The sequence below is a fragment of the Scyliorhinus canicula genome, unplaced genomic scaffold (genome assembly GCF_902713615.1).
Source record: "Scyliorhinus canicula unplaced genomic scaffold, sScyCan1.1, whole genome shotgun sequence".
NCBI lineage: Eukaryota > Metazoa > Chordata > Chondrichthyes > Carcharhiniformes > Scyliorhinidae > Scyliorhinus > Scyliorhinus canicula.
The window spans coordinates 4,820,633-4,845,635 of record NW_024055500.1 but is presented as its reverse complement, the minus strand read 5'-3'; the positions used below and the strand labels follow the sequence as shown (position 1 = coordinate 4,845,635).

Here is a 25,003-nt window from a genome sequence, read left to right as displayed (position 1 = left end):
TACTGGTGGCAAAGCTGGGTTAGGTAGGATGGACGGGGGGAGGGGAGGGGGGGTTGGTTTGGGGCAACGGAGAGGGTTGGCGGTATTGGGGAGGGGGGTGAGGGGGGGTAAGGGTGGAGGTCAGGGCGGAGAATGAGCTGAAGGGGGACCATCAAACCTTGCAAGTTGCTGCTCAACCTTCCACCAATGCCAACCACTCCCCCACCCCTTACAAGCCCATTGGCCAGGCTCTGGGCCTATCACATGCAGAGGGGCCTCGAGGGAGGGGGGAGGGGAGGGGAGGGGTATTTAAAATTCAGGCGGGCGGGGAGGCGGCATCTTCGTCACGTCCGTCGATCCGGCCTTCAGGGAACGTCATGGGCCGCCGTCAAGGTCCGACGTTGGCCTCAAGAGGAAGTGCCATCTCCTCCGCTGCCGCCATTTTCCTCCCCGTCTCCTTCGTCCCTCACCGCGGGGCCGTCGCTCTGCTTGGGCTCAGGACCGATGCCCTGGCTGGCGTAGAATTCCACCACCTGCTTGGGCACCTCGGCCAACACGCACTTGGCCAGCGCCGAGGCCGGGGTCTGGGGACAAAAGGGACAACCGGTGTGGTAGTCAACCATGAGTCATTCATCTCGTTCTCACTCCTCCCCCCCACCTCTCCCTCTCCCCCTTCTCTGAGCCCCACAACCTTAACGCCAAACATCCTGGGGTTTGAATCCTAAATTAGGCCCAAATGTCGCCCAATTTTAGCCTATAATCTAGGCCTCACTCCTCTAATTTCAGACCAGCATCTCGGCCCAACTCCTAAACGTTCAACCTGTAAACTAGGTTCAACACCTGGGGTTTTAACCCATAAGATAGGCCCAAAACTTTGGATTTGAGACCATAAAGTAGGCCTAACAACGAGGGCTTCAGACCATAATCTCGGCCCAGCTCCGAAGATTTCAGACCATAATCTCGGCCCAAATCCGAGGATTTCAAACCATAATCTAGGCCCAACTCCGAAGATTTCAGACCATAATCCAGGCCCAAATCCGAGGATTTCAGACCATAATCTAGGCCCAACTCCGAAGATTTCAGACCATAATCCAGGCCCAAATCCGAGGATTTCAGACCATAATCTAGGCCCAAATCCGAGGATTTCAGACCATAACCTAGGCCCAAATCCGAGGATTTCAAACCATAATCTAGGCCCAAATCCGAGGATTTCAGACCATAATCTCGGCCCAAATACGAGGATTTCAGACCATAATCTAGGCCCAAATCCGAGGATTTCAAACCATAAGGTATGTCCAACTTCTCTGATCATAGATCATAGATTTTACAGTGCAGAAGGAGGCCATTCGACCCATCGAGTCTGCACCAGCCCTTGGCAAGAGCACCAAACTTAAACCCATGCCTCCATCCTATCTCTGTAACCCTCCCTCACCTTTGGACACTAAGGGGCAATTTAACACGGCCAATCCACCTAACCTGCACGTCTTTGGACTGTGGGAGGAAACCAGAGCACCCGTAGGAAACCCACGCACACACACGGGGAGAGCGTGAAAACTCCGCACAGACAGTGACCTGAGGCCGGAATTGAACCCGGGTCCCTGGAGGCAGCAGTGCTAACCACTGTGACACTGGGGCCGCCCAGCCTATAATCTAGGCCCAACTACTAAAATTGCAGCCTCTAATGTAGGTTCCACCTCCGGAGTTTCAACCCGTAATCTAGGCCGAACCCCTTGGATTTGGGACCATAAAGAGACGCTCGTAGAGGAGGGCGTACCTTCTTGAAATCCCGGAATGGGACGAACTGCACGATGTCGCGGGCGGCCGCCCGGTCACGGGTGGAGAGCAGGATCCCGTCGTCGCCGTCCAGGGTCCGCATGTCGGTGAAGTCGGCGTTGCCCACGCCCACGATGATGATGGACATCGGGAGGTGAGAGGCCTCCACGATGGCGTCCCGCGTCTCCCCGATATCGGTCACCACACCGTCCGTCAGGATCAGGAGGATGTAGTACTTCTGGAGGGGAAAGAGGGTGGGGGGGGGAGGAAATGAGGGACGTCAATAGCGGCTCCAATCGACTGCCCAAGAAAATGCCACCCAAGTCCATCGCAAACCCACACACCTGAATTCCCAAACCGGTCTTTTACAAACTGCCGTGGATTTTACAAACTCTGCGGTGGATCGCATTGCAGGGGGGGGCCATTCAGCCCTCTCCACCCTCCGTGCCCCTCGGCCAGCTCTCCCCCCCCCCCCCCCCCACATCCACCCCCACCCCCAACCGCATATCTCTGCAAATTGTTCCCCATTGAGTATTTCTCCCATTCCCCGCGGGACACCGCTCCGATCGTCCTCTCAGACGGCACCTTCCAGATCGCAACTGGCCCCGTTTCTGAAAGAAATACTTCATTCCTCGGAAGAAAAACAAAAACCCCCGAATTCTGCACCCTCACGACCATTTATACTTCGTGGGAAAAGGGTGCTCCCTGATTGGCAAGTCCCCGCCGATTGGCCGGGTTCACGGAGAAGGTAACTTGCGACGACAGGCACCCGTCTGAGTCATCAGCAAAAAGAAAATGCGCGGAGGAGGAGCTTGGGGGGGAGATGGAGGACGGGCTGTGGGCAGAGGCCCTGAGTAGGGTAAAATCGACCGCGACATGTGCCAGGCTCGGCCTGATTCAATTTAAGGTCGTCCACCGGGCCCACACGACGGTGGCTCGGATGAGCAAATTCTTTGGGGTAGAGGACAAATGCGCTAGGTGCGCGGGAGGATCAGCGAACCACGTTCACATGTTTTGGGCATACCCTCAGCTGAGGGGGTACTGGGAGGGATTTGCGGGCGTCATGTCCCGGGTGCTAAAAACAAGGGTGGCGATGGGTCCAGTGGTGGCATTATTTGGGGTTTCGGAAGACCCGGGAGTCCAGGGGGAGAAAGAGGCCGCTGTTCTGGCCTTTGCTTCCCTGATAGCCCGCCGACGAATTCTGCTGGCGTGGAGGGACTCAAAGCCCCCGAAGAACCAACTATGGCATTCGGACATGTCAAAGCTTTCTGGGTATGGAAAAAAATTAAGTTCGCCTTGAGGGGTTCGTCCGAAGCAGGCAACCATTTAGCGGCTTCTTCGCGGGAGAGTGAACGTCACGGTGGGGGGGAGGGAGGAGGAAGAGGGGGGGAGGGGGGGGAGATTAGAGTGGAGTAGGAGGGATAATTAGGCAGGTAGTGTCGATGGGAGAGGAGCGGGCTTGTGCGGTACGGTTTGATTGAAGTGTTGGTTTTACGTTGATGTTTGCACATTTTTGTTTCTTTGTTATCTGTAACTGTTTACAATGCTGTAAAATACCTCAATAAAATTGTTCGTTAAAAAAAAAAGAATGTGCGGGTCTTGAACAGGTCCCTTTTGTCTGCAGAGGATGCCTACGAACACACAAAGCTTCGGAGAGGCCCCGCCACGACCGACGACCATCGCTTGGTCACCGGTAGAGCTGTCGGAGGACTTGATGCGAAAGTGCCGCCCACTTGCCCATCCAACATCGGCATATACGAACAGAGGGATTGAGAGCAGGGACTGGCCCACCCTCTCGAACTTGCTCCCTCCCCCCGTGCCCCCCCCCATTCAATAAAATCGTGGCTGATCTAATTGTAACATCAACCCCGCATTCCCACCCCCGTCACGAGGGACAAAGTTCCAGAGAGTCACTGCTCCTCATCCCTATCCCAAATGGGCGTCCCCCTTATTTTGAAACTGAAGCTGGTTCTAGATTCTTCCCACAAGACATTAAACATTCCACAAGATGTTACATCCTCTCCACATCCACCCTGCCGATAAGCCGCTCAGGATCTGAAATGTCTCAATCAAGTCGCCCCTGTGATGAATTTAGAAATTTCAGACATACAATATCACAGGTATTTGGCGTGGTAAGGGTGAACCGTCTGGGTTAGTGTGTGTTTGACTGCTGCAGTCATGTTTGAAGAGAATCCTGCTTTGAAAGATCAGGAACCGGGGTGCAATTAAGGCCCCATAAAAAGCTTAGACCCGTGCGGTTTTGTTTGGATTAAGGGGCGGGGGGTCCCTGTGGAGTAAATTTATTCGATTTCAGCTTGGTAAGATGATGTATTTACTCAGAGGACTGACGTACGAGGAGAGATGGAGTCGGTTGGGATTGTATTCATAAGAACACAAGAACTAGGAGCAAGAGTAGGCCATCTGGCCCCTCGAGCCTGCTCCGCCATTCAATTAGATCATGGCTGATCTTTTGTGGACTCAGCTCCACTTTCCGTCCGTACACTATAACCCTTAATACCTTTATTCTTCAAAAAACTATCTATCTTTACCTTAAAAACATTTAATGAAGGAGCCTCAACTGCTTCACTGGGCAAGGAATTCCATAGATTCACAACCCTTTGGGTGAAGAGGTTCCTCCTAAACTCAGTCCTAAATCTACTTCCGCCTTATTTTGAGGCTATGCCCCCTAGTTCTGCTTTCACCCGCCAGTGGAAACAACCTCCCCACATCTATCCTATCTATTCCATTCATAATTTTATATGTTTCTATAAGATCTCCCCGTCATCCTTCTAAATTCCAACGAGTACAGTCCCAGTCTACTCAACCTCGCCTCGTAATCCAATCCCTTCAGCTCTGGGATTAACCTAGTGAATCTCCTCTGCACACCCTCCAGCGCCAGTACGTCCTTTCTCAGGTAAGGAGACCAAAACTGAACACAACACTCCAGGTGTGGCCTCACTAACACCTTATACAATTGCAACATAACCTCCCTAGTCTTAAACTCCATCCCTCCAGCAATGAAGGACAAAACTCCATTCGCCTTCTTAATCACCTGTTGCACTTGTAAACCAACTTTTTGCGACTCATGCACTAGCACACCCAGGTCTCTCTGCACAGCGGCATGTTTTAATACTCGCTGGAGTTCAGAACAATGAGGGGGGGATCTTATAGAAACCTATTGAATTCTAACAGGACAGGGTAGAGGCAGGAAGGATTCTGATGGTGGGGTGTGTCCAGAACCAGGGTCACCGTCTGAGGATACGGGGGAGACCATTACGGACAGAGGTGAGGAGACACTTCTTCACCCAGAGCGTGGTCGGACTGTGGAATTAGTTACCACGGGAAGTAGTTGAGTCTAAAACAGTGCATAGTTTCAAGAAGCAGTTGGGGCAGCAGGGTAGCATAGTGGTTAGCATCAATGCTTCACAGCTCCAGGGTCCCAGGTTCGATTCCCGGCTGGGTCACTGCCTGTGCGGAGTCTGCACGTCCTCCCCGTGTGTGCGTGGGTTTCCTCCGGGTGCTCCGGTTTCCTCCCACAGTCCAAAGATGTGCGGGTTAGGTGGATTGGCCGTGCTAAATTGCCCGTAGTGTCCTAAAAAGTAAGGTTAAGGGGGAGTTGTTGGGTTACGGGTATAGGGTGGATACGTGGGTTTGAGTGGGGTGATCATTGCTCGGCACAACATCGAGGGCCGAAGGGCCTGTTCTGTGCTGTACTGTTCTATGCTCTATGTTCTATATCGCACATCGGCCGAAGGGGATCAAGGGGGGGGAAGGTGGAGACAGGCTATTGAGTCGGATGATCAGCCATGATCATAAAGAATGGCAGAGCAGGCTCGAGGGGCCGAATTCGCTCTTCCTGCTCCTATTTTCTCCGTTTCTGCGCAAACCCTTGCTGTGCCTGTCGACAAGCCTTTTGTGATTCATGGACACGGACTCCCAGATCCCTCTCCAATGTTAGAGCTTTGCAACTTCCTGCCATTGTGACAATAACCTTCTTTTCAGATTTTGGTTCCCCCCCTCCACCCCCACAAGCTCCCGTCGCGTTTCCCGCGTCAAAAAGTACAGGGCGGGGTTTCCGGCGCTGCCCCCCGCAGTCGAATTGCCGGCTGGCAATGCCTCGCTGCGAGGAGAGGTGTGCAACACAGGACCGCGCGCGCGGAGTGGAATGGGCGTCTGCAAGGTCTCAGGAACAGCACGAATCACAAACACCCTCGCCCCCCCCCCCACCACCTCCCGTCACCTACCGAGGCGATCTTGGTCTGCATTTCCTCCTGGGCGTGTTTGCTGACCCTCAGGATAATTGGGGAGACATTGGTGGGTCCGTACAGTTTGATCTTCGGCAGGCACCTCTGGTAAGCAGTAATCACACCCTTAATCTCTGATTCAGAGACACAGAGAGAGACAGAGTGAGAGTTCGGTCAAATCCGCTCACCCGCGAGTGAGCTCGTGTGGGATTGAGTGCATGAGTGTGCACGTGCGCGTGTGAGCGCGTGCGTGAGGGTGCATGTGGGTGCGCGGTTGAGAGTGTGCGCGAGTGCGTGTTTGAGAGTGTGTGAGCGCGTGTGTGGGTGAGTGCGTGTGCGTGAGTGTGTGTTTGTGAGAGAGAGCATGTGTGAGAGAGTGTGTGGGTGAGTGCGTGTGTGTGCGAGTGTGTGTTTGTGAGAGTCTGAGTGTGTGCGAGGAAGTGAGTGTGTGTGTGTGCGTGAGAGTGTGCATGTGTGTGAGAGTGCATGTGTGTCAGTGTGTGTTTGTCTCGGTAAGTGTGTGTGTGTGTGTGTAGAATAATCATCTTTATTATTGTCACAAGTAGGCTTACATTAACACTGCAATGATGTTACTGTGAAAAGCCCCTAGTCCCCACACTCCGGCGCCTGTTCGGGTACACAGAGGGAGAATTCAGAATGTTCAATTCACCCACCAGCACGTCTTTCAGGGCTTGTGGGAGGAAACTGGAGCACCCGGAGGAAACCCACGCAGACACGGGGAGTACGTGCGGACTCCGAACAGACCCAAGCCGGGAATCGAACCCGGGACCCTGGCGCTGTGAAGCTACAGTGCCAACCACTGTGCTACTATTGGTGTGCGAATGTTTATGAGTGTGTTTGTGCGTGTGTGTGTGTCTGTGTCTGTGAGTCTGTTTGTGCGTGAGTGTGTGTGTGGGAATGTGTGAGTGTGTGTGTGTGTGAGTGTGAATGAGTGTGAACGTGTGTGAGTGTGTGTATGCTTTTAAAACTCACCATCACACTCCGGATTACTGGCATTGAAGTTCAATGGAAAATCATGTGACACCTGGATTCGAAAACAAAAACGTAGTCAGAAGAATTTGATCAATTATGAATCAAGACTCACTCCCAGGTATCTGTTATTCTAATTATAAACCACCCTGAACCCCTCGATTAGATTCCAGTCTGTAACTCACTCCCGGGTATCTGTTATTCTAATTATAAACCACCCTGAACCCCTCGATTAGATTCCAGTATGTAACACACTCCCGGGTGCCTGTTATTCTATATATAAACCACCCTGAACCCCTCGATTAGATTCCAGTCTGTAAATCACTCCCGGGTATCTGTTATTCTATATATAAACCACCCTGAACCCCTCGATTAGATTCCAGTCTGTAACTCACTCCCGGGTATCTGTTATTCTATATATAAACCCCCCCGAACCCCTCGATTAGATTCCAGTCTGTAACTCACTCCCGGGTATCTGTTATTCTATATATAAACCACCCTGAACCCCTCGATTAGTTTCCAGTCTGTAACACACTCCCGGGTATCTGTTATTCTTTATATAAACCATCCCGAACCCCTCGATTAGATTCCGGCCTGTAACTCACTCCCGGGTATCTGTTATTCTATATATAAACCACTCCGAACCCCTCAATTAGATTCCAGTCTGTAACTCACTCCCGGGTATCTGTTATTCTATATATAAACCACCTCGAACCCCTCGATTAGATTCCAGTCTGTAACTCACTCCCGGGGTATCTGTTATTCTATATATAAACCACCCCGAACCCCTCGATTAGATTCCAGCCTGTAACTCACTCCCGGGTATCTGTTATTCTATATATAAACCACTCTGAACCCCTCGATTAGATTCCAGTCTGTAACTCACTCCCGGATATCTGTTATTCTATATATAAACCATCCCCGAACCTCTCGATTAGATTCCAGCCTGTAACTCACTCCCGGGTATCTGTTATTCTATATATAAACCACCCCGAACCCCTCGATTAGATTCCAGTCTGTAACTCACTCCCGGGTATTTGTTATTCTATATATAAACCACTCTGAACCCCTCGATTAGATTCCAGTCTGTAACTCACTCCCGGGTATCTGTTATTCTATATATAAACCATCCTGAACCCCTCGATTAGATTCCAGTCTGTAACACACTCCCGGGTTTCTGTTATTCTATATATAGACCACCCCGACCCCCTCGATTAGATTCCAGTCTGTAACTCACTCCCGGATATCTGTTATTCTATATATAAACCATCCCCGAACCCCTCGATTAGATTCCAGCCTGTAACTCACTCCCGGGTATCTGTTATTCTATATATAAACCACCCTGAACCCCTCGATTAGATTCCAGTCTGTAACTCACTCCCGGGTATCTGTTATTCTATATATAAACCACCCTGAACCCCTCGATTAGATTCCAGTCTGTAACTCACACCCGGGTATCTGTTATTCTATATATAAACCACCCCGAACCCCCTCGATTAGATTCCAGTGTGTAACTCACTCCCGGGTATCTGTTATTCTATATATAAACCACCCTGAACCCCTCGATTAGATTCCAGTGTGTAACTCACTCCCGGGTATCTGTTATTCTATATATAAACCACCCTGAACCCCTCGATTAGATTCCAGTCTGTAACTCACTCCCGGGTATCTGTTATTCTATATATAAACCACCCCGAACCCCTCGATTAGATTCCAGTCTGTAACTCACTCCCGGGTATTTGTTATTCTATATATAAACCACTCTGAACCCCTCGATTAGATTCCAGTCTGTAACTCACTCCCGGGTATCTGTTATTCTATATATAAACCATCCTGAACCCCTCGATTAGATTCCAGTCTGTAACACACTCCCGGGTTTCTGTTATTCTATATATAGACCACCCCGACCCCCTCGATTAGATTCCAGTCTGTAACTCACTCCCGGATATCTGTTATTCTATATATAAACCATCCCCGAGCCCCTCGATTAGATTCCAGCCTGTAACTCACTCCCGGGTATCTGTTATTCTATATATAAACCACCCTGAACCCCTCGATTAGATTCCAGTCTGTAACTCACTCCCGGGTATCTGTTATTCTATATATAAACCACCCCGAACCCCTCGATTAGATTCCAGTCTGTCACTCACTCCCGGGTATCTGTTATTCTATTTATAAACCATCCCGAACCCCTCGATTAGATTCCAGTCTGTAACTCACCCCCGGGTATCTGTTATTCTATATATAAACCATCCCGAACCCCTCGATTAGATTCCAGTCTGTAACTCACTCCCGGGTATCTGTTGTTCTATATATAAACCATCCCGAACCCCTCGATTAGATTCCAGTCTGTAACTCACTCCCGGGTATCTGTTATTCTATATATAAACCACCCCGAACCCCTCGATTAGATTCCAGTCTGTAACTCACTCCCGGGTATCTGTCATTCTATATATAAACCCCCCCGAACCCCTCGATTAGATTCCAGTCTCTAACTCACTCCCGGGTATCTGTTATTCTATATATAAACCACCCCGAACCCCTCGATTAGATTCCAGTCTGTAACTCACTCCCGGGTATCTGTTATTCTATATATAAACCACCCCGAACCCCTCGATTAGATTCCAGTCTGTCACTCACTCCCGGGTATCTGTTATTCTATTTATAAACCATCCCGAACCCCTCGATTAGATTCCAGTCTGTAACTCACCCCCGGGTATCTGTTATTCTATATATAAACCATCCCGAACCCCTCGATTAGATTCCAGTCTGTAACTCACTCCCGGGTATCTGTTGTTCTATATATAAACCATCCCGAACCCCTCGATTAGATTCCAGTCTGTAACTCACTCCCGGGTATCTGTTATTCTATATATAAACCACCCGAACCCCTCGATTAGATTCCAGTCTGTAACTCACTCCCGGGTATCTGTCATTCTATATATAAACCCCCCCGAACCCCTCGATTAGATTCCAGTCTCTAACTCACTCCCGGGTATCTGTTATTCTATATATAAACCACCCCGAACCCCTCGATTAGATTCCAGTCTGTAACTCACTCCCGGGTATCTGTTATTCTATATATAAACCACCCTGAACCCCTCGATTAGATTCCAGTCTGTAACTCACTCCCGGGTATCTGTTATTCTATATATAAACCACCCTGAACCCCTCGATTAGATTCCAGTCTGTAACTCCAATATTCTTGACACCTCTCACCTCATAATCTGGTGGAACCCTTGCTCCGAATCCGTACGCAGGAAATTTCTTGTCGCTGTAACAGAAATGTGTTTGTTAATCATGATCCGTGTGTGGGGATTTTCTCGCTCAGGGTCGAACGTGACCCTGGCGCCGACCTCACTGCCCCTGCCCCCTCCCCCCACCCCCCCAACCCCCACCCCCCCCTCCGCCCACCACCACCACTTCCCCCTTTACCTGTCGTAGTCCTGGCAAATCTCTCCGACCGCCGTCAACGCCTTCAGGTACTCATTCGGTTGGCTGTGATTGATGAAGTGCAGCGATTGGCAGTTCCTGGGGTCCCCGTTCGAAGCCGTGAAGTCGATGGCGACCTAGAGGCGAGGCCGAGGAGGACTGGGGTCACTGAGAGAGCAATTGCCAATCCGAAAATTCCCCACTGGCTTTGAGGCGAATTGGAAGTTGCCGAAAATCGTGCGCGCCCTCGAAGACTGATTGTCCGAATTGAAACCCGAGGGTGACTTCAAAGATAATCGCGAAGGGGCTAAAATTTGGGTCACTGAGAGATCAATTGTAACTTGTGAAATCCTGGGGTCAGTCAGAGACTAATTGCAAATATTAAATCCGGGGTTCCCAGATAGGAGAGGTTGAGCGGAAGTGGAAGTGCTGGGGAGGGATATGGGAGGAGGGTCTGAGGAGGGTTAATGTGTCCTCCTCGTCCGCTAGTTCAGTTTAAAGTGCGCACATATGATAGTGGCCAGAATGAGCAGGTGTTTTGAGGAGGTGGGGTTAGGTGTCGGGGGGGGGGGGGGGTCCCCGTGAACGATGTCCACATGTTTTGGGCCTGTCCGACACTGGAGGGATTCTGGTGGAGGTTCGCTGACGCAATGTCGCAGGTGCTGAGGCCGAAGGTGATCCCGAGTCCAGGATTGGAAGTGTTTCCGGAGTGTCGGAAGACCCGGGAGTCCAGGGTGTGAGAGAGGCCAATGTCCTGGCTTTTCTCTAGCCCTGAGATAGATTGGATTTGTTTACTGTCACGTGTACCGAGGTACAGTGAAAAGTATTTTTATGTGAGCAGCTCAACAGATCATTAAGTACATGGGAAGAAAAGGGAATAAAAGAAAATACATAATAGGGCAACACAAGATATACAATGTAACTACATAGACACCGGCATCGGATGAAGCAGACAGGGTGTAGTGTTAATGAGGACAGTCCATAAGAGGGTCGTTTAGGAGCCTGGTGACAGTGGGGAAGAAGCTGTTTTTGAGTCTGTTCGTCCGTGTTCTCAGACTTCTGTATCTCCTGCCCGATGGAAGAAGTTGGAAGAGTGAGTAAGCCGGGTGGGAGGGGGTCTTTGATTATGCTGCCCGCTTTCCCCAGGCAGCGGGAGGTGTAGATGGAGTCGATGGATGGGATGCGGGTTCGTGTGATGGACTGGGCGGTGTTAACGACTCTCTGAAGTTCCTTGCGGTCCTGGGCCGAGCAGTTGCCATACCCAGGCTGTGATGCAGCCCGATAGGATGCTTTCTATAGTGCATCTGTAAAAGTTGGTAAGGGTTAATGTGCACATGCCGAATTTCCTTAGTTTCCTGAGGAAGTATAGGCACTGTTGTGCTTTCTTGGTGATAGCGTTGACGTGGGTGGACCAGGACAGATTTTTGGAGATGTGCACCCCTAGGAATTTGAAACTGCTAACCATCTCCACCTCGGCCCCATTGATGCTGACAGGGGTGTGTACAGTACTTTGCTTCCTGAAGTCAATGACCAGCTCTTTAGTTTTGCTGGCATTGAGGGAGAGGGGGTGGGGGGGGGGGGGGGGGGGGGGGGGGGGTAAAATCTAAGGATTAATTGAGGAAACTTGAGGTCAAATTAAAAATGAAGTGGACATTGGAATTCCTGGGGACACTTAGAGATCAATTGCATATTGGAACATTTCCTGTTTAGTTCGATATGATTTGCTAATTACACATAGTTGCGGTCTCTCAGTGACAAATTGCAAATCGGCCATCTGAACTGTGCACAGTGCTCCAAGTGTGGGTCTAACCGAGGGATACGGAGACCAGGACTGTGCACGGGACTCCCAGTGTGGGTCTATCCGAAGGGTACGGAGACCGGAACTGTGCACGGTGCTCCCAGTGTGGTCTATCCGAGGGATACGGAGACCAGAACTGTGCACAGTGCTCCCAGTGTGGGTCTAACCGAGGGATACGGAGACTGGAACTGTTCACAGTGCTCCCAGTGTGGGTCTAACCGAGGGATACGGAGACCGGAACTGTGCACAGTGCTCCCAGTGTGGTCTATCCGAGGGATACGGAGACCAGAACTGTGCACAGTGCTCCCAGTGTGGGTCTAACCAAGGGATACAGAGGCCGGAACTGTGCACAGTGCTCCCAGTGTGGGTCTAACCAACATATGGAGACCGGGACTGTGCACGGTGCTCCCAGTGTGGGTCTAACCGAGGGATACGGAGACCGGAACTGTGCACGGTGCTCCCAGTGTGGGTCTATCCGAGCGATACGGAGACTGGAACTGTGCACAGTGCTCCCAGTGTGGGTCTAACCGAGGGATACGGAGACTGGAACTGTGCACAGTACTCCCGGTGTGGGTCTAACCGAGGGATACGGAGACCGGAACTGTGCACAGTGCTCCCAGTGTAGGTCTAACCGAGGGATACGGAGACCGGAACTGTGCGCAGTGCTCCCAGTGTGGGTCTAACCGAGGGATACGGAGACCGGAACTGTGCACAGTGCTCCCAGTGTGGGTCAAACCGAGGGATACGGAGACCGGAACTGTGCACGGTGCCCCCAGTGTGGGTCTAACCGAGGGATTCGGAGACCGGAACTGTGCACAGTGTTCCCAGTGTGGGTCTATCCAAAGGGTACGGAGGCCGGAACTGTGCACGGTGCTCCCAGTGTGGGTCTAGCCGAGGGATACGGAGACCGGAACTGTGCACGGTGCTCCGAGTGTGGGTCTAACCGAGGGATACGGAGACCAGAACTGTGCACAGTGCTCCCAGTGTGGGTCTAACCGAGAGATACGGCGACCGGAACAGTGCACAGTGCTCCCAGTGTGGGTCTAACCGAGGGATACGGAGACCGGAACTGTGCACAGTGCTCCGTGTGGTATAACCGAGGGATACGGAGACCGGAACTGTGCACGGTGCTCCCAGTGTGGGTCTAACTGAGGGATACGGAGACCGGAACTGTGCACAGTGCTCCCAGTGTGGGTCTAACTGAGGGATACGGAGACCGGAACTGTGCACAGTGCTCCCAGTGTGGGTCTAACTGAGGGATACGGAGACCGGAACTGTGCACTGCTCCCTGTGTGGGTCTAACCGAGATACGGAGACCAGAACTGTGCACAGTGCTCCCAGTATGGGTCTAACCGAGGGATACGGAGACCGGAACTGTTCACAGTGCTCCCAGTGTGGTCAAACCGAGGGATACGGAGACCGGAACTGTGCACAGTGCTCCCAGTGTGGGTCTAACCAAGTGATACGGAGACCGGAACTGTGCACAGTGCTCCCAGTGTGGGTCTAACCGAGGGATACGGAGACTGGAACTGTGCACAGTGCTCCCAGTGTGGGTCTAACCGAGGGATACGGAGACCGGAACTGTGCACAGTGCTCCCAGTGTGGGTCTAACCGAGGGATACGGAGACCGGAACTGTGCACAGTGCTCACAGTGTGGGTCTAACCGAGCGATACGGAGCCCGGAACTGTGCACAGTGCTCCCAGTGTGGTCGAACCGAGGGATACGGAAACCGGAACTGTGCACAGTGCTCCCAGTGTGGGTCTAACCGAGTGATACGGAGACCGGAACTGTGCATAGTGCTCCCAGTGTGGGTCTAACCGAGGGATACGGAGACCGGAACTGTGCACAGTGCTCCCAGTGTGGGTCTAACCAACATATGGAGACCGGGACTGTGCACGGTGCTCCCAGTGTGGGTCTAACCGAGGGATACGGAGACCGGAACTGTGCACGGTGCTCCCAGTGTGGGTCTAACCGAGGGATACGGAGACGGGAACTGTGCACAGTGCTCCCAGTGTGGGTCTATCCGAGGGATACGGAGACTGGAACTGTGCACAGTGCTCCCAGTGTGGGTCTAACCGAGGGATACGGAGACTGGAACTGTGCACAGTACTCCCGGTGTGGATCTAACCGAGGGATACTGAGACCGGAACTGAGCACAGTGCTCCCAGTGTGGGTCTAACCGAGGGATACGGAGATCGGAACTGTGCACAGTGCTCCCAGTGTGGGTCTAACCGAGGGATACGGAGACCGGAACTGTGCACAGTGCTCCCAGTGTGGTCTAACCGAGGGATACGGAGACCGGAACTGTGCACGGTGCTCCCAGTGTGGGTCTAACCGAGGGATACGGAGACCGGAACTGTGCACAATGCTCCCAGTGTGGGTCTAACCGAGGGATTCGGAGACCGGAACTGTGCACAGTGTTCCCAGTGTGGGTCTATCCGAAGGGTACGGAGACCAGAACTGTGCACAGTGCTCCCAGTGTGGGTCTAACCGAGGGATACGGAGACCGGAACTGTGCACAGTGCTCCCAGTGTGGGTCTAACCGAGGGATACGGAGACTGGAACTGGGCACGGTGCTCCCAGTGTGGGTCTAACCGAGGGATATGGAGACTGGAACTGTGCACAGTGCTCCCAGTGTGGGTCTAACCGAGGGATACGGAGACCGGAACTGTTCACAGTGCTCCCAGTGTGGTCAAACCGAGGGATACGGAGACCGGAACTGTGCACAGTGCTCCCAGTATGGTCTAACCGAGATACGGAGACCAGAACAGTACACAGTGCTCCCAGTGTGGTCGAACCGAGGGATACGGAGACCGGAACTGTGCACAGTGCTCCCAGTGTGGTCGAACCGAGGGATACGGAGACCGGAACTGTGCACAGTGCTCCCAGTGTGGTCTAGCCGAGGGATACGGAGACCGAAACTGTGCACGGTGCTCCGAGTTTGGGTCTAACCGAGGGATACGGAGACCGGAACTGTGCACAGTGCTCCCAGTGTGGTCTAACCGAGGGATACGGAGACCGGAACTGTGCACGGTGCTCCCAGTGTGGGTCTAACCGAGGGATACGGAGACTGGAACTGTGCACAGTGCTCGCAGTGTGGGTCTAACCGAGGGATACGGAGACCGGAACTGTGCACAGTGCTCCCAGTGTGGTCTAACCGAGGGATACGGAGACCGGAACTGTGCACAGTGCTCCCAGTGTGGGTCTAACCGAGGGATACGGAGACCGGAACTGTGCACAGTGCTCCCAGTGTGGGTCTAACCGAGGGATACGGAGACCGGAACTGTGCACAGTGCTCCCAGTGTGGGTCTAACCGAGGGATACAGAGACCGGAACTGTGCACGGTGCTCCCAGTGTGGGTCTAACCGAGGGATACGGAGACCGGAACTCTGCACAGTGCTCCCACTGTGGGTCTAACCGAGGGATACGGAGACCGGAACTGTGTACAGTGCTCCCAGTGTGGGTCTAACCGAGGGATACAGAGATCGGAACTGTGCAGGGTGCTCCCAGTGTGGTCTAACCGAGGGATACGGAGACTGGAACTGTGCACAGCCTCTCAGTGTGGGTCTAACCGGGGGATACGGAGACCGGAACTGTGCACAGTGTCCCAGTGTGGGTCTAACCGAGAGATACGGAGCCCGGAACTGTGCACGGTGCTCCCAGTGTGGGTCTAACCAAGGGATATGGAGACCAGAACTGTGCACAGTGCTCCCAGTGTGGGTCTAACCGAGGGATACGGAGACCGGAACTGTGCACAGTGCTCCCAGTGTGGGTCTAACCGAGGGATACGGAGACCGGGACTGTGCACAGTGTTCCCAGTGTGGGTCTAACCGAGGGATACGGAGACCGGAACTGTGCACGGTACTCCCAGTGTGGGTCTAACCGAGGGATACGGAGACCGGAACTGTGCACAGTGCTCCCAGTGTGGGTCTAATCGAGGGATACGGAGACCGGAACTGTGCACGGTGCTCCCAGTGTGGGTCTAACTGAGGGATACGGAGACCGGAACTGTGCACAGTGCTCCCAGTGTGGGTCTAACCGAGGGACACGGAGACCGGAACTGTGCACGGTGCTCCCAGTGTGGGTCTAACCGAGGGATACCGAGACCGGAACTGTGCACAGTGCTCCCAGTGTGGGTCTACCGAGGGATACGGAGACTGGAACTGTGCACAGTGCTCCCAGTGTGGGTCTAACCGAGGGATACGGAGACCGGAACTGTGCACGGTGCTCCCAGTGTGGGTCTAACCGAGGGATACGGAGACCGGAACTGTGCACGGTGCTCCCAGTGTGGGTCTAACCGAGGGATACGGAGACCGGAACTGTGCACAGTGCTCCCAGTGTGGGTCTAACCGAGGGATACGGAGACCGGAACTGTGCACAGTGCTCCCAGTGTGGTCTAACCGAGGGATACGGAGACCGGAACTGTGCACAGTGCTCCCAGTGTGGGTCTAACCGAGGGATACGGAGACCGGAACTGTGCACAGTGCTCCCAGTGTGGGTCTAACCGAGGGATACGGAGACCGGAACTGTGCACAGTGCTCCCAGTGTGGGTCTAACCGAGGGATACGGAGACCGGAACTGTGCACAGTGCTCCCAGCGTGGGTCTAACCGAGGGATACGGAGACCGGAACTGTGCACAGTGCTCCCAGTGTGGGTCTAACCGAGGGATACGGAGACCGGAACTGTGCACAGTGCTCCCAGTGTGGGTCTAACCGAGGGATACGGAGACCGGAACTGTGCACAGTGCTCCCAGTGTGGGTCTAACCGAGGGATACGGAGACCGGAACTGTGCACAGGTGCTCCCAGTGTGGGTCTAACCGAGGGATACGGAGACCGGAACTGTGCACAGTGCTCCCAGTGTGGGTCTAACCAGGGATACGGAGACCGGAACTGTGCACAGTGCTCCCAGTGTGGGTCTAACCGAGGGATACGGAGACCGGAACTGTGCACAGTGCTCCCAGTGTGGGTCTAACCGAGGGATACGGAGACCGGAACTGTGCACGGTGCTCCCAGTGTGGGTCTAACCGAGGGATACGGAGACTGGAACTGTGCACAGTGCTCCCAGCGTGGGTCTAACCGAGGGATACGGAGACTGGAACTGTGCAAAATGCTCCCAGTGTGGGTCTAACCGAGGGATACGGAGACGGGAACTGTGCACAGTGCTCCCAGTGTGGGTCTAACCGAGGGATACGGAGACCGGAACTGTGCATGGTGCTCCCAGTGTGGGTCTAACCGAGGGATACGGAGACTGGAACTGTGCACGGTGCTCCCAGTGTGGGTCTAACCGAGGGATACGGAGACCAGAACTGTGCACAGTGCTCCCAGTGTGGGTCTAACCGAGGGATACGGAGACTGGAACTGTGCACAGTGCTCCCAGTGTGGGTCTAACCGAGGGATAGGGAGACCGGAACTGTGCACAGTGCTCCCAGTGTGGGTCTAACCGAGGGATACGGAGACCGGAACTGTGCACAGTGCTCACAGTGTGGGTCTAACCGAGGGATAGGGAGACCGGAACTGGGCACAGTGCTCCCAGCGTGGGTCTAACCGAGGGATACGGAGACCGGAACTGTGCACAGTGCTCCCAGTGTGGGTCTAACCGAGGGATACGGAGACCGGAACTGTGCACAGTGCTCCCTGCGTGGGTCTAACCGAGGGATACGGAGACCGGAACTGTGCACAGCGCTCTCAGTGTGGGTCTAACCGAGGGATACGGAGACCGGAACTGTGCATGGTGCTCCCAGTGTGGGTCTAACCGAGGGATACGGACACCGGAACTGTGCACGGCGCTCCCAGTGTGGGTCTAACCGAGGGATACAGAGACCGGAACTGCGTACGGTGCTCCCAGTGTGGTCTAACCGAGGGATACGGAGACTGGAACTGTGCACAGTGCTCCCAGTGTGGTCAAACCGAGGGATACGGAGACCGGAACTGTGCACAGTGCTCCCAGTATGGTCTAACCGAGATACGGAGACCAGAACAGTACACAGTGCTCCCAGTGTGGTCGAACCGAGGGTTACGGAGACCGGAACTGTGCACAGTGCTCCCAGTGTGGTCGAACCGAGGGATACGGAGACCGGAACTGTGCACAGTGCTCCCAGTGTGGTCTAGCCGAGGGATACGGAGACCGAAACTGTGCACGGTGCTCCGGGTTTGGGTCTAACCGAGGGATACGGAGACCGGAACTGTGCACAGTGCTCCCAGTGTGGTCTAACCGAGGGATACGGAGACCGGAACTGTGCACGGTGCTCCCAGTGTGGGTCTAACCGAGGGATACGGAGACTGGAACTGTGCACAGTGCTCGCAGTGTGGGTCTAACCGAGGGATACGGAGACCGGAACTGTGCACAGTGCTCCCAGTGTGGTCTAACCGAGGGATACGGAGACCGGAACTGTGCACGGTGCTCCCAGTGTGGTCTAACCGAGGGATACGGAGACTGGAACTGTGCACAGCCTCTCAGTGTGGGTCTAACCGGGGGATACGGAGACCGGAACTGTGCACAGTGTCCCAGTGTGGGTCTAACCGAGAGATACGGAGCCCGGAACTGTGCGCGGTGCTCCCAGTGTGGGTCTAACCAAGGGATATGGAGACCAGAACTGTGCACAGTGCTCCCAGTGTGGGTCTAACCGAGGGATACGGAGACCGGAACTGTGCACAGTGCTCCCAGTGTGGGTCTAACCGAGGGATACGGAGACCGGGACTGTGCACAGTGTTCCCAGTGTGGGTCTAACCGAGGGATACGGAGACCGGAACTGTGCACGGTACTCCCAGTGTGGGTCTAACCGAGGGATACGGAGACCGCAACTGTGCACAGTGCTCCCAGTGTGGGTCTAACCGAGGGATACGGAGACCGGAACTGTGCACAGTGCTCCCAGTGTGGGTCTAACCGAGGGATACGGAGACCGGAACTGTGCACAGTGCTCCCAGCGTGGGTCTAACCGAGGGATACGGAGACTGGAACTGTGCACAGTGCTCCCAGTGTGGGTCTAACCGAGGGATACGGAGACCGGAACTGTGCACAGTGCTCCCAGTGTGGGTCTAATCGAGGGATACGGAGACCGGAACTGTGCACGGTGCTCCCAGTGTTGGTCTAACTGAGGGATACGGAGACCGGAACTGTGCACAGTGCTCCCAGTGTGGGTCTAACCGAGGGATACGGAGACCGGAACTGTGCACGGTGCTCCCAGTGTGGGTCTAACCGAGAGATACCGAGACCGGAACTGTGCACAGTGCTCCCAGTGTGGGTCTAACCGAGGGATACGGAGACTGGAACTGTGCACAGTGCTACCAGTGTGGGTCTAACCGAGGGATACGGAGACCGGAACTGTGCACGGTGCTCCCAGTGTGGGTCTAACCGAGGGATACGGAGACCGGAACTGTGCACGGTGCTCCCAGTGTGGGTCTAACCGAGGGATACGGAGACCGGAACTGTGCACAGTGCTCCCAGTTTTTGTCTAACCGAGGGATACGGAGACTGGAACTGTGCACAGTGCTCCCAGTGTGGTCTAACCGAGGGATACGGAGACCGGAACTGTGCACAGTGCTCACAGTGTGGGTCTAACCGAGGGATACGGAGACCGGAACTGTGCACAGTGCTCCCAGTGTGGGTCTAACCGAGGGATACGGAGACCGGAACTGTGCACAGTGCTCCCAGTGTGGGTCTAATCGAGGGATACGGAGACCGGAACTGTGCACAGTGCTCCCAGCGTGGGTCTAACCGAGGGATACGGAGACCGGAACTGTGCACAGTGCTCCCAGTGTGGGTCTAACCGAGGGATACGGAGACCGGAACTGTGCACAGTGCTCCCAGTGTGGGTCTAACCGAGGGATACGGAGACTGGAACTGTGCACAGTGCTCCCAGTGTGGGTCTAACCGAGGGATACGGAGACCGGAACTGTGCACGGTGCTCCCAGTGTGGGTCTAACCGAGGGATACGGAGACCGGAACTGTGCACAGTGCTCCCAGTGTGGGTCTAACCAAGGGATACGGAGACCGGAACTGTGCACAGTGCTCCCAGTGTGGGTCTAACCGAGGGATACGGAGACCGGAACTGTGCACAGTGCTCCCAGTGTGGGTCTAACCGAGGGATACGGAGACCGTAACTGTGCACGGTGCTCCCAGTGTGGGTCTAACCGAGGGATACGGAGACTGGAACTGTGCACAGTGCTCCCAGCGTGGGTCTAACCGAGGGATACGGAGACTGGAACTGTGCACAATGCTCCCAGTGTGGGTCTAACCGAGGGATACGGAGACCGGAACTGTGCACAGTGCTCCCAGTGTGGGTCTAACCGAGGGATACGGAGACCGGAACTGTGCACGGTGCTCCCAGTGTGGGTCTAACCGAGGGATACGGAGACTGGAACTGTGCACGGTGCTCCCAGTGTGGGTCTAACCGAGGGATACGGAGCCCGGAACTGTGCACAGTGCTCCCAGTGTGGGTCTAACCGAGGGATAGGGAGACCGGAACTGTGCACGGTGCTCCCAGTGTGGGTCTAACCGAGGGATACGGAGACCAGAACTGTGCACAGTGCTCCCAGTGTGGGTCTAACCGAGGGATACGGAGACTGGAACTGTGCACAGTGCTCCCAGTGTGGGTCTAACCGAGGGATAGGGAGACCGGAACTGTGCACAGTGCTCCCAGTGTGGGTCTAACCGAGGGATACGGAGACCGGAACTGTGCACAGTGCTCACAGTGTGGGTCTAACCGAGGGATAGGGAGACCGGAACTGGGCACAGTGCTCCCAGCGTGGGTCTAACCGAGGGATACGGAGACCGGAACTGTGCACAGTGCTCCCAGTGTGGGTCTAACCGAGGGATACGGAGACCGGAACTGTGCACAGTGCTCCCTGCGTGGGTCTAACCGAGGGATACGGAGACCGGAACTGTGCACAGCGCTCTCAGTGTGGGTCTAACCGAGGGATACGGAGACCGGAACTGTGCATGGTGCTCCCAGTGTGGGTCTAACCGAGGGATACGGACACCGGAACTGTGCACGGCGCTCCCAGTGTGGGTCTAACCGAGGGATACAGAGACCGGAACTGCGTACGGTGCTCCCAGTGTGGTCTAACCGAGGGATACGGAGACTGGAACTGTGCACAGTGCTCCCAGTGTGGGTCTAACCGAGGGATACGGAGACCGGAACTGTGCACAGTGCTCCCAGTGTGGGTCTAACCGAGGGATACGGAGACCGGAACTGTGCACAGTGCTCCCAATGTGGGTCTAACCGAGGGATACGGAGACCGGAACTGTGCACAGTGCTCCCAGTGTGGGTCTATCCGAGGGATACGGAGACCGGAACTGTGCACAGTGCTCCCAGTGTGGGCCTAACCGAGGGATACGGAGACCGGAACTGTGCACAGTGCTCCCAGTGTTTGTCTAACCGAGGGATACGGAGACTGGAACTGTCCATCTCCGCTCCTGATTGGCCATTCACCAACCGTCAACGCCCAGCAGCCAATGAAGAGGGTCCTCACCGTGAAGAGTATTTGGCAGCCACCCATGATGTAATCGAGGAAGGAGTGAACTTTCTCCACCTGAAGAGAGAGAGATAGAGAGAGAGAGACAGAGAGAGACGGAGAGAGAGAGAGAGACGGAGAGAGAGACAGAGATGGAGGGACAGAGAGAGAGAAATACAGAGAGAGAGGGAGGGAGAGACAGACGGAGAGAGAATCAGAGAGAGAGAGAGACAGAGAGAGAGGGACAGAGACAGAGAGAGACAGAGAGAGAGAGACAGAGAGAGAGGGACAGAGACAGAGAGAGACAGAGAGAGAGGGACAGACAGACAGAGAGAGAGAGAGACAGAGAGACAGAGAGACAGAGGGAGAGAGAAAGACAGACAAAGAGAGAGAGACGGAGAGAGAGAGACAGAGAGGGGGACAGAGACAGAGAGAGAGAGACAGAGAGAGAGAGACAAAGACAGAGAGAGCGAGGGAGTGAGAGAAACAGAGAGAGACAGAGAGAGAGGGACAGAGAGAGACCGAGAGACAGAGAGAGACACAGAGACAGAGAGAGAGACAAAGACAGAGAGACAGAGAGACAGACAGAGACACAGAGAGAGACAGAGAGATGAAGTGAGAGAGGGAGACGGAGAGATGGAGACAGAGAGAGAGAGGGACAGAGAGAGAGAGAGACAGAGAGAGAGAGACAGAGAGAGAGAGAGAGACAGAGAGATGGAGACAGAGAGAGGGACAGAGAGAGAAAGAGACAGAGAGAGAGAGAGAGAGTGACAGAGAGAGAGAGAGACAGAGAGATGAAGTGAGAGAGAGAGACAGAGAGATGGAGACAGAGAGATGGAGACAGAGAGTTGGAGAGAGAGAGAGGGACAGAGAGAGAGAGAGACAGAGTGAGAGAGGCAGAGAGACAGAGAGAGAATTACAACACAACTTATATTGTAATGACACTCCTGGTGGTCAGTCGATGAATAACACATGATATCACCACATCCCCTTTCCTTCGAAGGCATAAATGAATACATTATTATCAGTATATTTACACGTGACATCGTTAGCCTGTGAGTCTAAAGGGATTTAATTGTTTGTTTAATATATATATTATAAACTAGAACACAGTCTGAATCTGCAAATTGAGTCGATCAGGTTCTCTTCTGACGCTGGCTGACCTGCTCAAAGTTTGACCTTGCTGCTCAGAACTTGTAGATTCAACGTTCTCCCTGACGTTTTCATGCTCAGGAACTGCTGAACTATCTGGCACTGCAGCCGACGTTGCTTCTGAAGTTGATTCGCCATCGATCACGTTTTTGTGAAAGAGCGCGCGACGATTTCTTCGTCAAGTCAACCCTTCCTCTGTCTGTATATTGTACGCGATTCCTGAGGAACTCTGCTGGCGATCGACCGTGTGGCTAACGGCGATTCTCTGCACCTCAATAGTGCCAGATATGGATCAGATTGGCGGCCATTGCTTTCGTCGGCAAAGTGTTGCCACTCTTCACCACGGAGACAATGACCGTTCTCACTCACCGCGACTTGAGGAATACCGTGTCGAACACAAAGAACAAAGAAAAGTACAGCACAGGAACAGGCCCTTCGGCCCTCCAAGCCTGTGCCGACCATGCTGCCCGTCTAAACTAAAATCTACACTTCCGGGGTCCGTATGCCTCTATTCCCATCCTATTCTTGTATTTGTCAAGATGCCCCTTAAACGTCACTATCGTCCCTGCTTCCACCACCTCCTCCGGCAGCGAGTTCCAGGCACCCACTACCCTCTGTGTAAAAAATTGCCTCGTACATCCCCTCTAAATCTTGCCCCTCGCACCTTAAACCTATGCCCCCTAGTAATTGACCCCTCTACCCTGGGGAAAAGCCTCTGACTATCCACTCTGTCTATGCCTCTCATAATTTTGCAGACCTCTATCAGGTCGCCCCTCAACCTCCGTTGTTCCAGTGAGAACAAACCGAGTTTATTCAACCGCTCCTCATAGCTAATGCCCTTGATACCAGGCAACATCCTGGTAAATCTCTTCTGCACCCTCTCTAAACCCTCCACATCCTTCTGGTAATGTGGCGACCAGAATTGAACACTATACTCCAAGTGTGGCCTAACTAAGGTTCTATACAGCTGCAACATGACTTGCCAATTCTTATACTCAATGCCCCGGCCAATGAAGGCAAGCATGCCGTCTGCCTTCTTGACTACCTTCTCCACCTGTGTTGCCCCTTTCAGTGACCTGTGGACTTGTACACCTAGATCTCTCTGACTGTCAATACTCTTGAGGGTTCTACCATTCACTGTATATTCCCGACCTGCATTAGACCTTCCAAAATGCATCACCTCACATTTGTCCGGATTAAACTCCATCTGCCATCTCTCCGCCCAAGTCTCCAAACGATCTAAATCCTGCTGTATCCTCTGACAGTCCTCATCGCTATCCGCAATTCCACCAACCTTTGTGTCGTCTGCAAACTTACTAATCAGGCAAGTTGTCTTGGTATGCAGTATTACTCGGTATAGCCAAACTTCCCCCGCACATTTCCACTCACCACCCCCTCCTCTCACCTTGAACTTGTGCCCCCGTATCATTGTCATTTACGCCCTGGGAAAAGCCTCCAACTGTTCACCCTATCGCCCCCTCAGCCTCCGTCTCTCTCGGGAGAACAAACCCAGTTTATTCAGCCGCTCCTCATAGCTAATGCCCTCCATACCAGGCAACATCCTGGTCAATCTCTTCTGCACCCTCTCTAAAGCCTCCACATCCTTCTGGTAGTGTGGCGACCAGAATTGGACACTATTCCAAATAGAACATAGAACATTACAGCGCAGTACAGGCCCTTCGGCCCTCGATGTTGCACCGACCTGTGAAACCCCTCTAAAGCCCATCTACACTATTCCCTTATCATCCATATGCCTATCCAATGACCATTTGAATGCGTTTAGTGTTGGCGAGTCCACTACTGTTGCAGGCAGGGCATTCCACGCCCTTACTACTCTCTGAGTAAAGAATCTGACATCTGTCCTATATCTATCTCCCCTCAATTTAAAGCTATGTCCCCTCGTGCTGGACATCACCATCCGAGGAAAAAGGGCTCTCACTGTCCACCCTATCTGATCCTCTGATCATCTTGTATGCCTCAATTAAGTCACCTCTTAACCTTCTTCTCTCTAACGAAAACAGCCTCGTCCCTCAGCCCCTCGTAAGATCTTCCCTCCATACCAGGCAACATCCTGGTAAATCTCCTCTGTACCCTTTCCAATGCTTCCACATCCTTCCTATAATGCGGCGACCAGAACTGCATGCAATACTCCAAATGCGGCCGCACCAGAGTTTTGTACAG

The 25,003-nt window shown here is 53.5% G+C and overlaps 1 protein-coding gene across 1 annotated transcript; it reads right to left on the bottom strand.

The window, feature by feature from the left end:
• Positions 1–22,960, bottom strand: LOC119960447 (copine-6-like). Its single transcript, XM_038788171.1, has 8 exons — positions 22,890–22,960; positions 21,689–21,812; positions 10,422–10,555; positions 10,206–10,260; positions 6,990–7,041; positions 5,997–6,130; positions 1,754–1,990; positions 1–563 (listed from the first exon to the last, which is right to left on the bottom strand). Exons 1-8 carry the CDS (start codon positions 22,958–22,960, stop codon positions 387–389), a joined length of 984 nt encoding a protein of 327 aa, XP_038644099.1. The 3' UTR covers positions 1–386.
• Between the last annotated feature and the right edge of the window lie 2,043 nt (positions 22,961–25,003).

Coding starts and splice junctions, on each gene's coding strand:
- LOC119960447 (XM_038788171.1), bottom strand. CDS start 22,960: ATGGCGAATCAACTTCAGAAGCAACGTCGGCTGCAGTGCCAGATAGTT. Junction 6,131..6,989: donor CAGTAATCCGGAGTGTGATG/GTGAGTTTTAAA, acceptor TCTCTGAATCAG/AGATTAAGGGTGTGATTACT. Junction 1,991..5,996: donor TGCAGACCAAGATCGCCTCG/GTAGGTGACGGG, acceptor TTTCCCCTCCAG/AAGTACTACATCCTCCTGAT.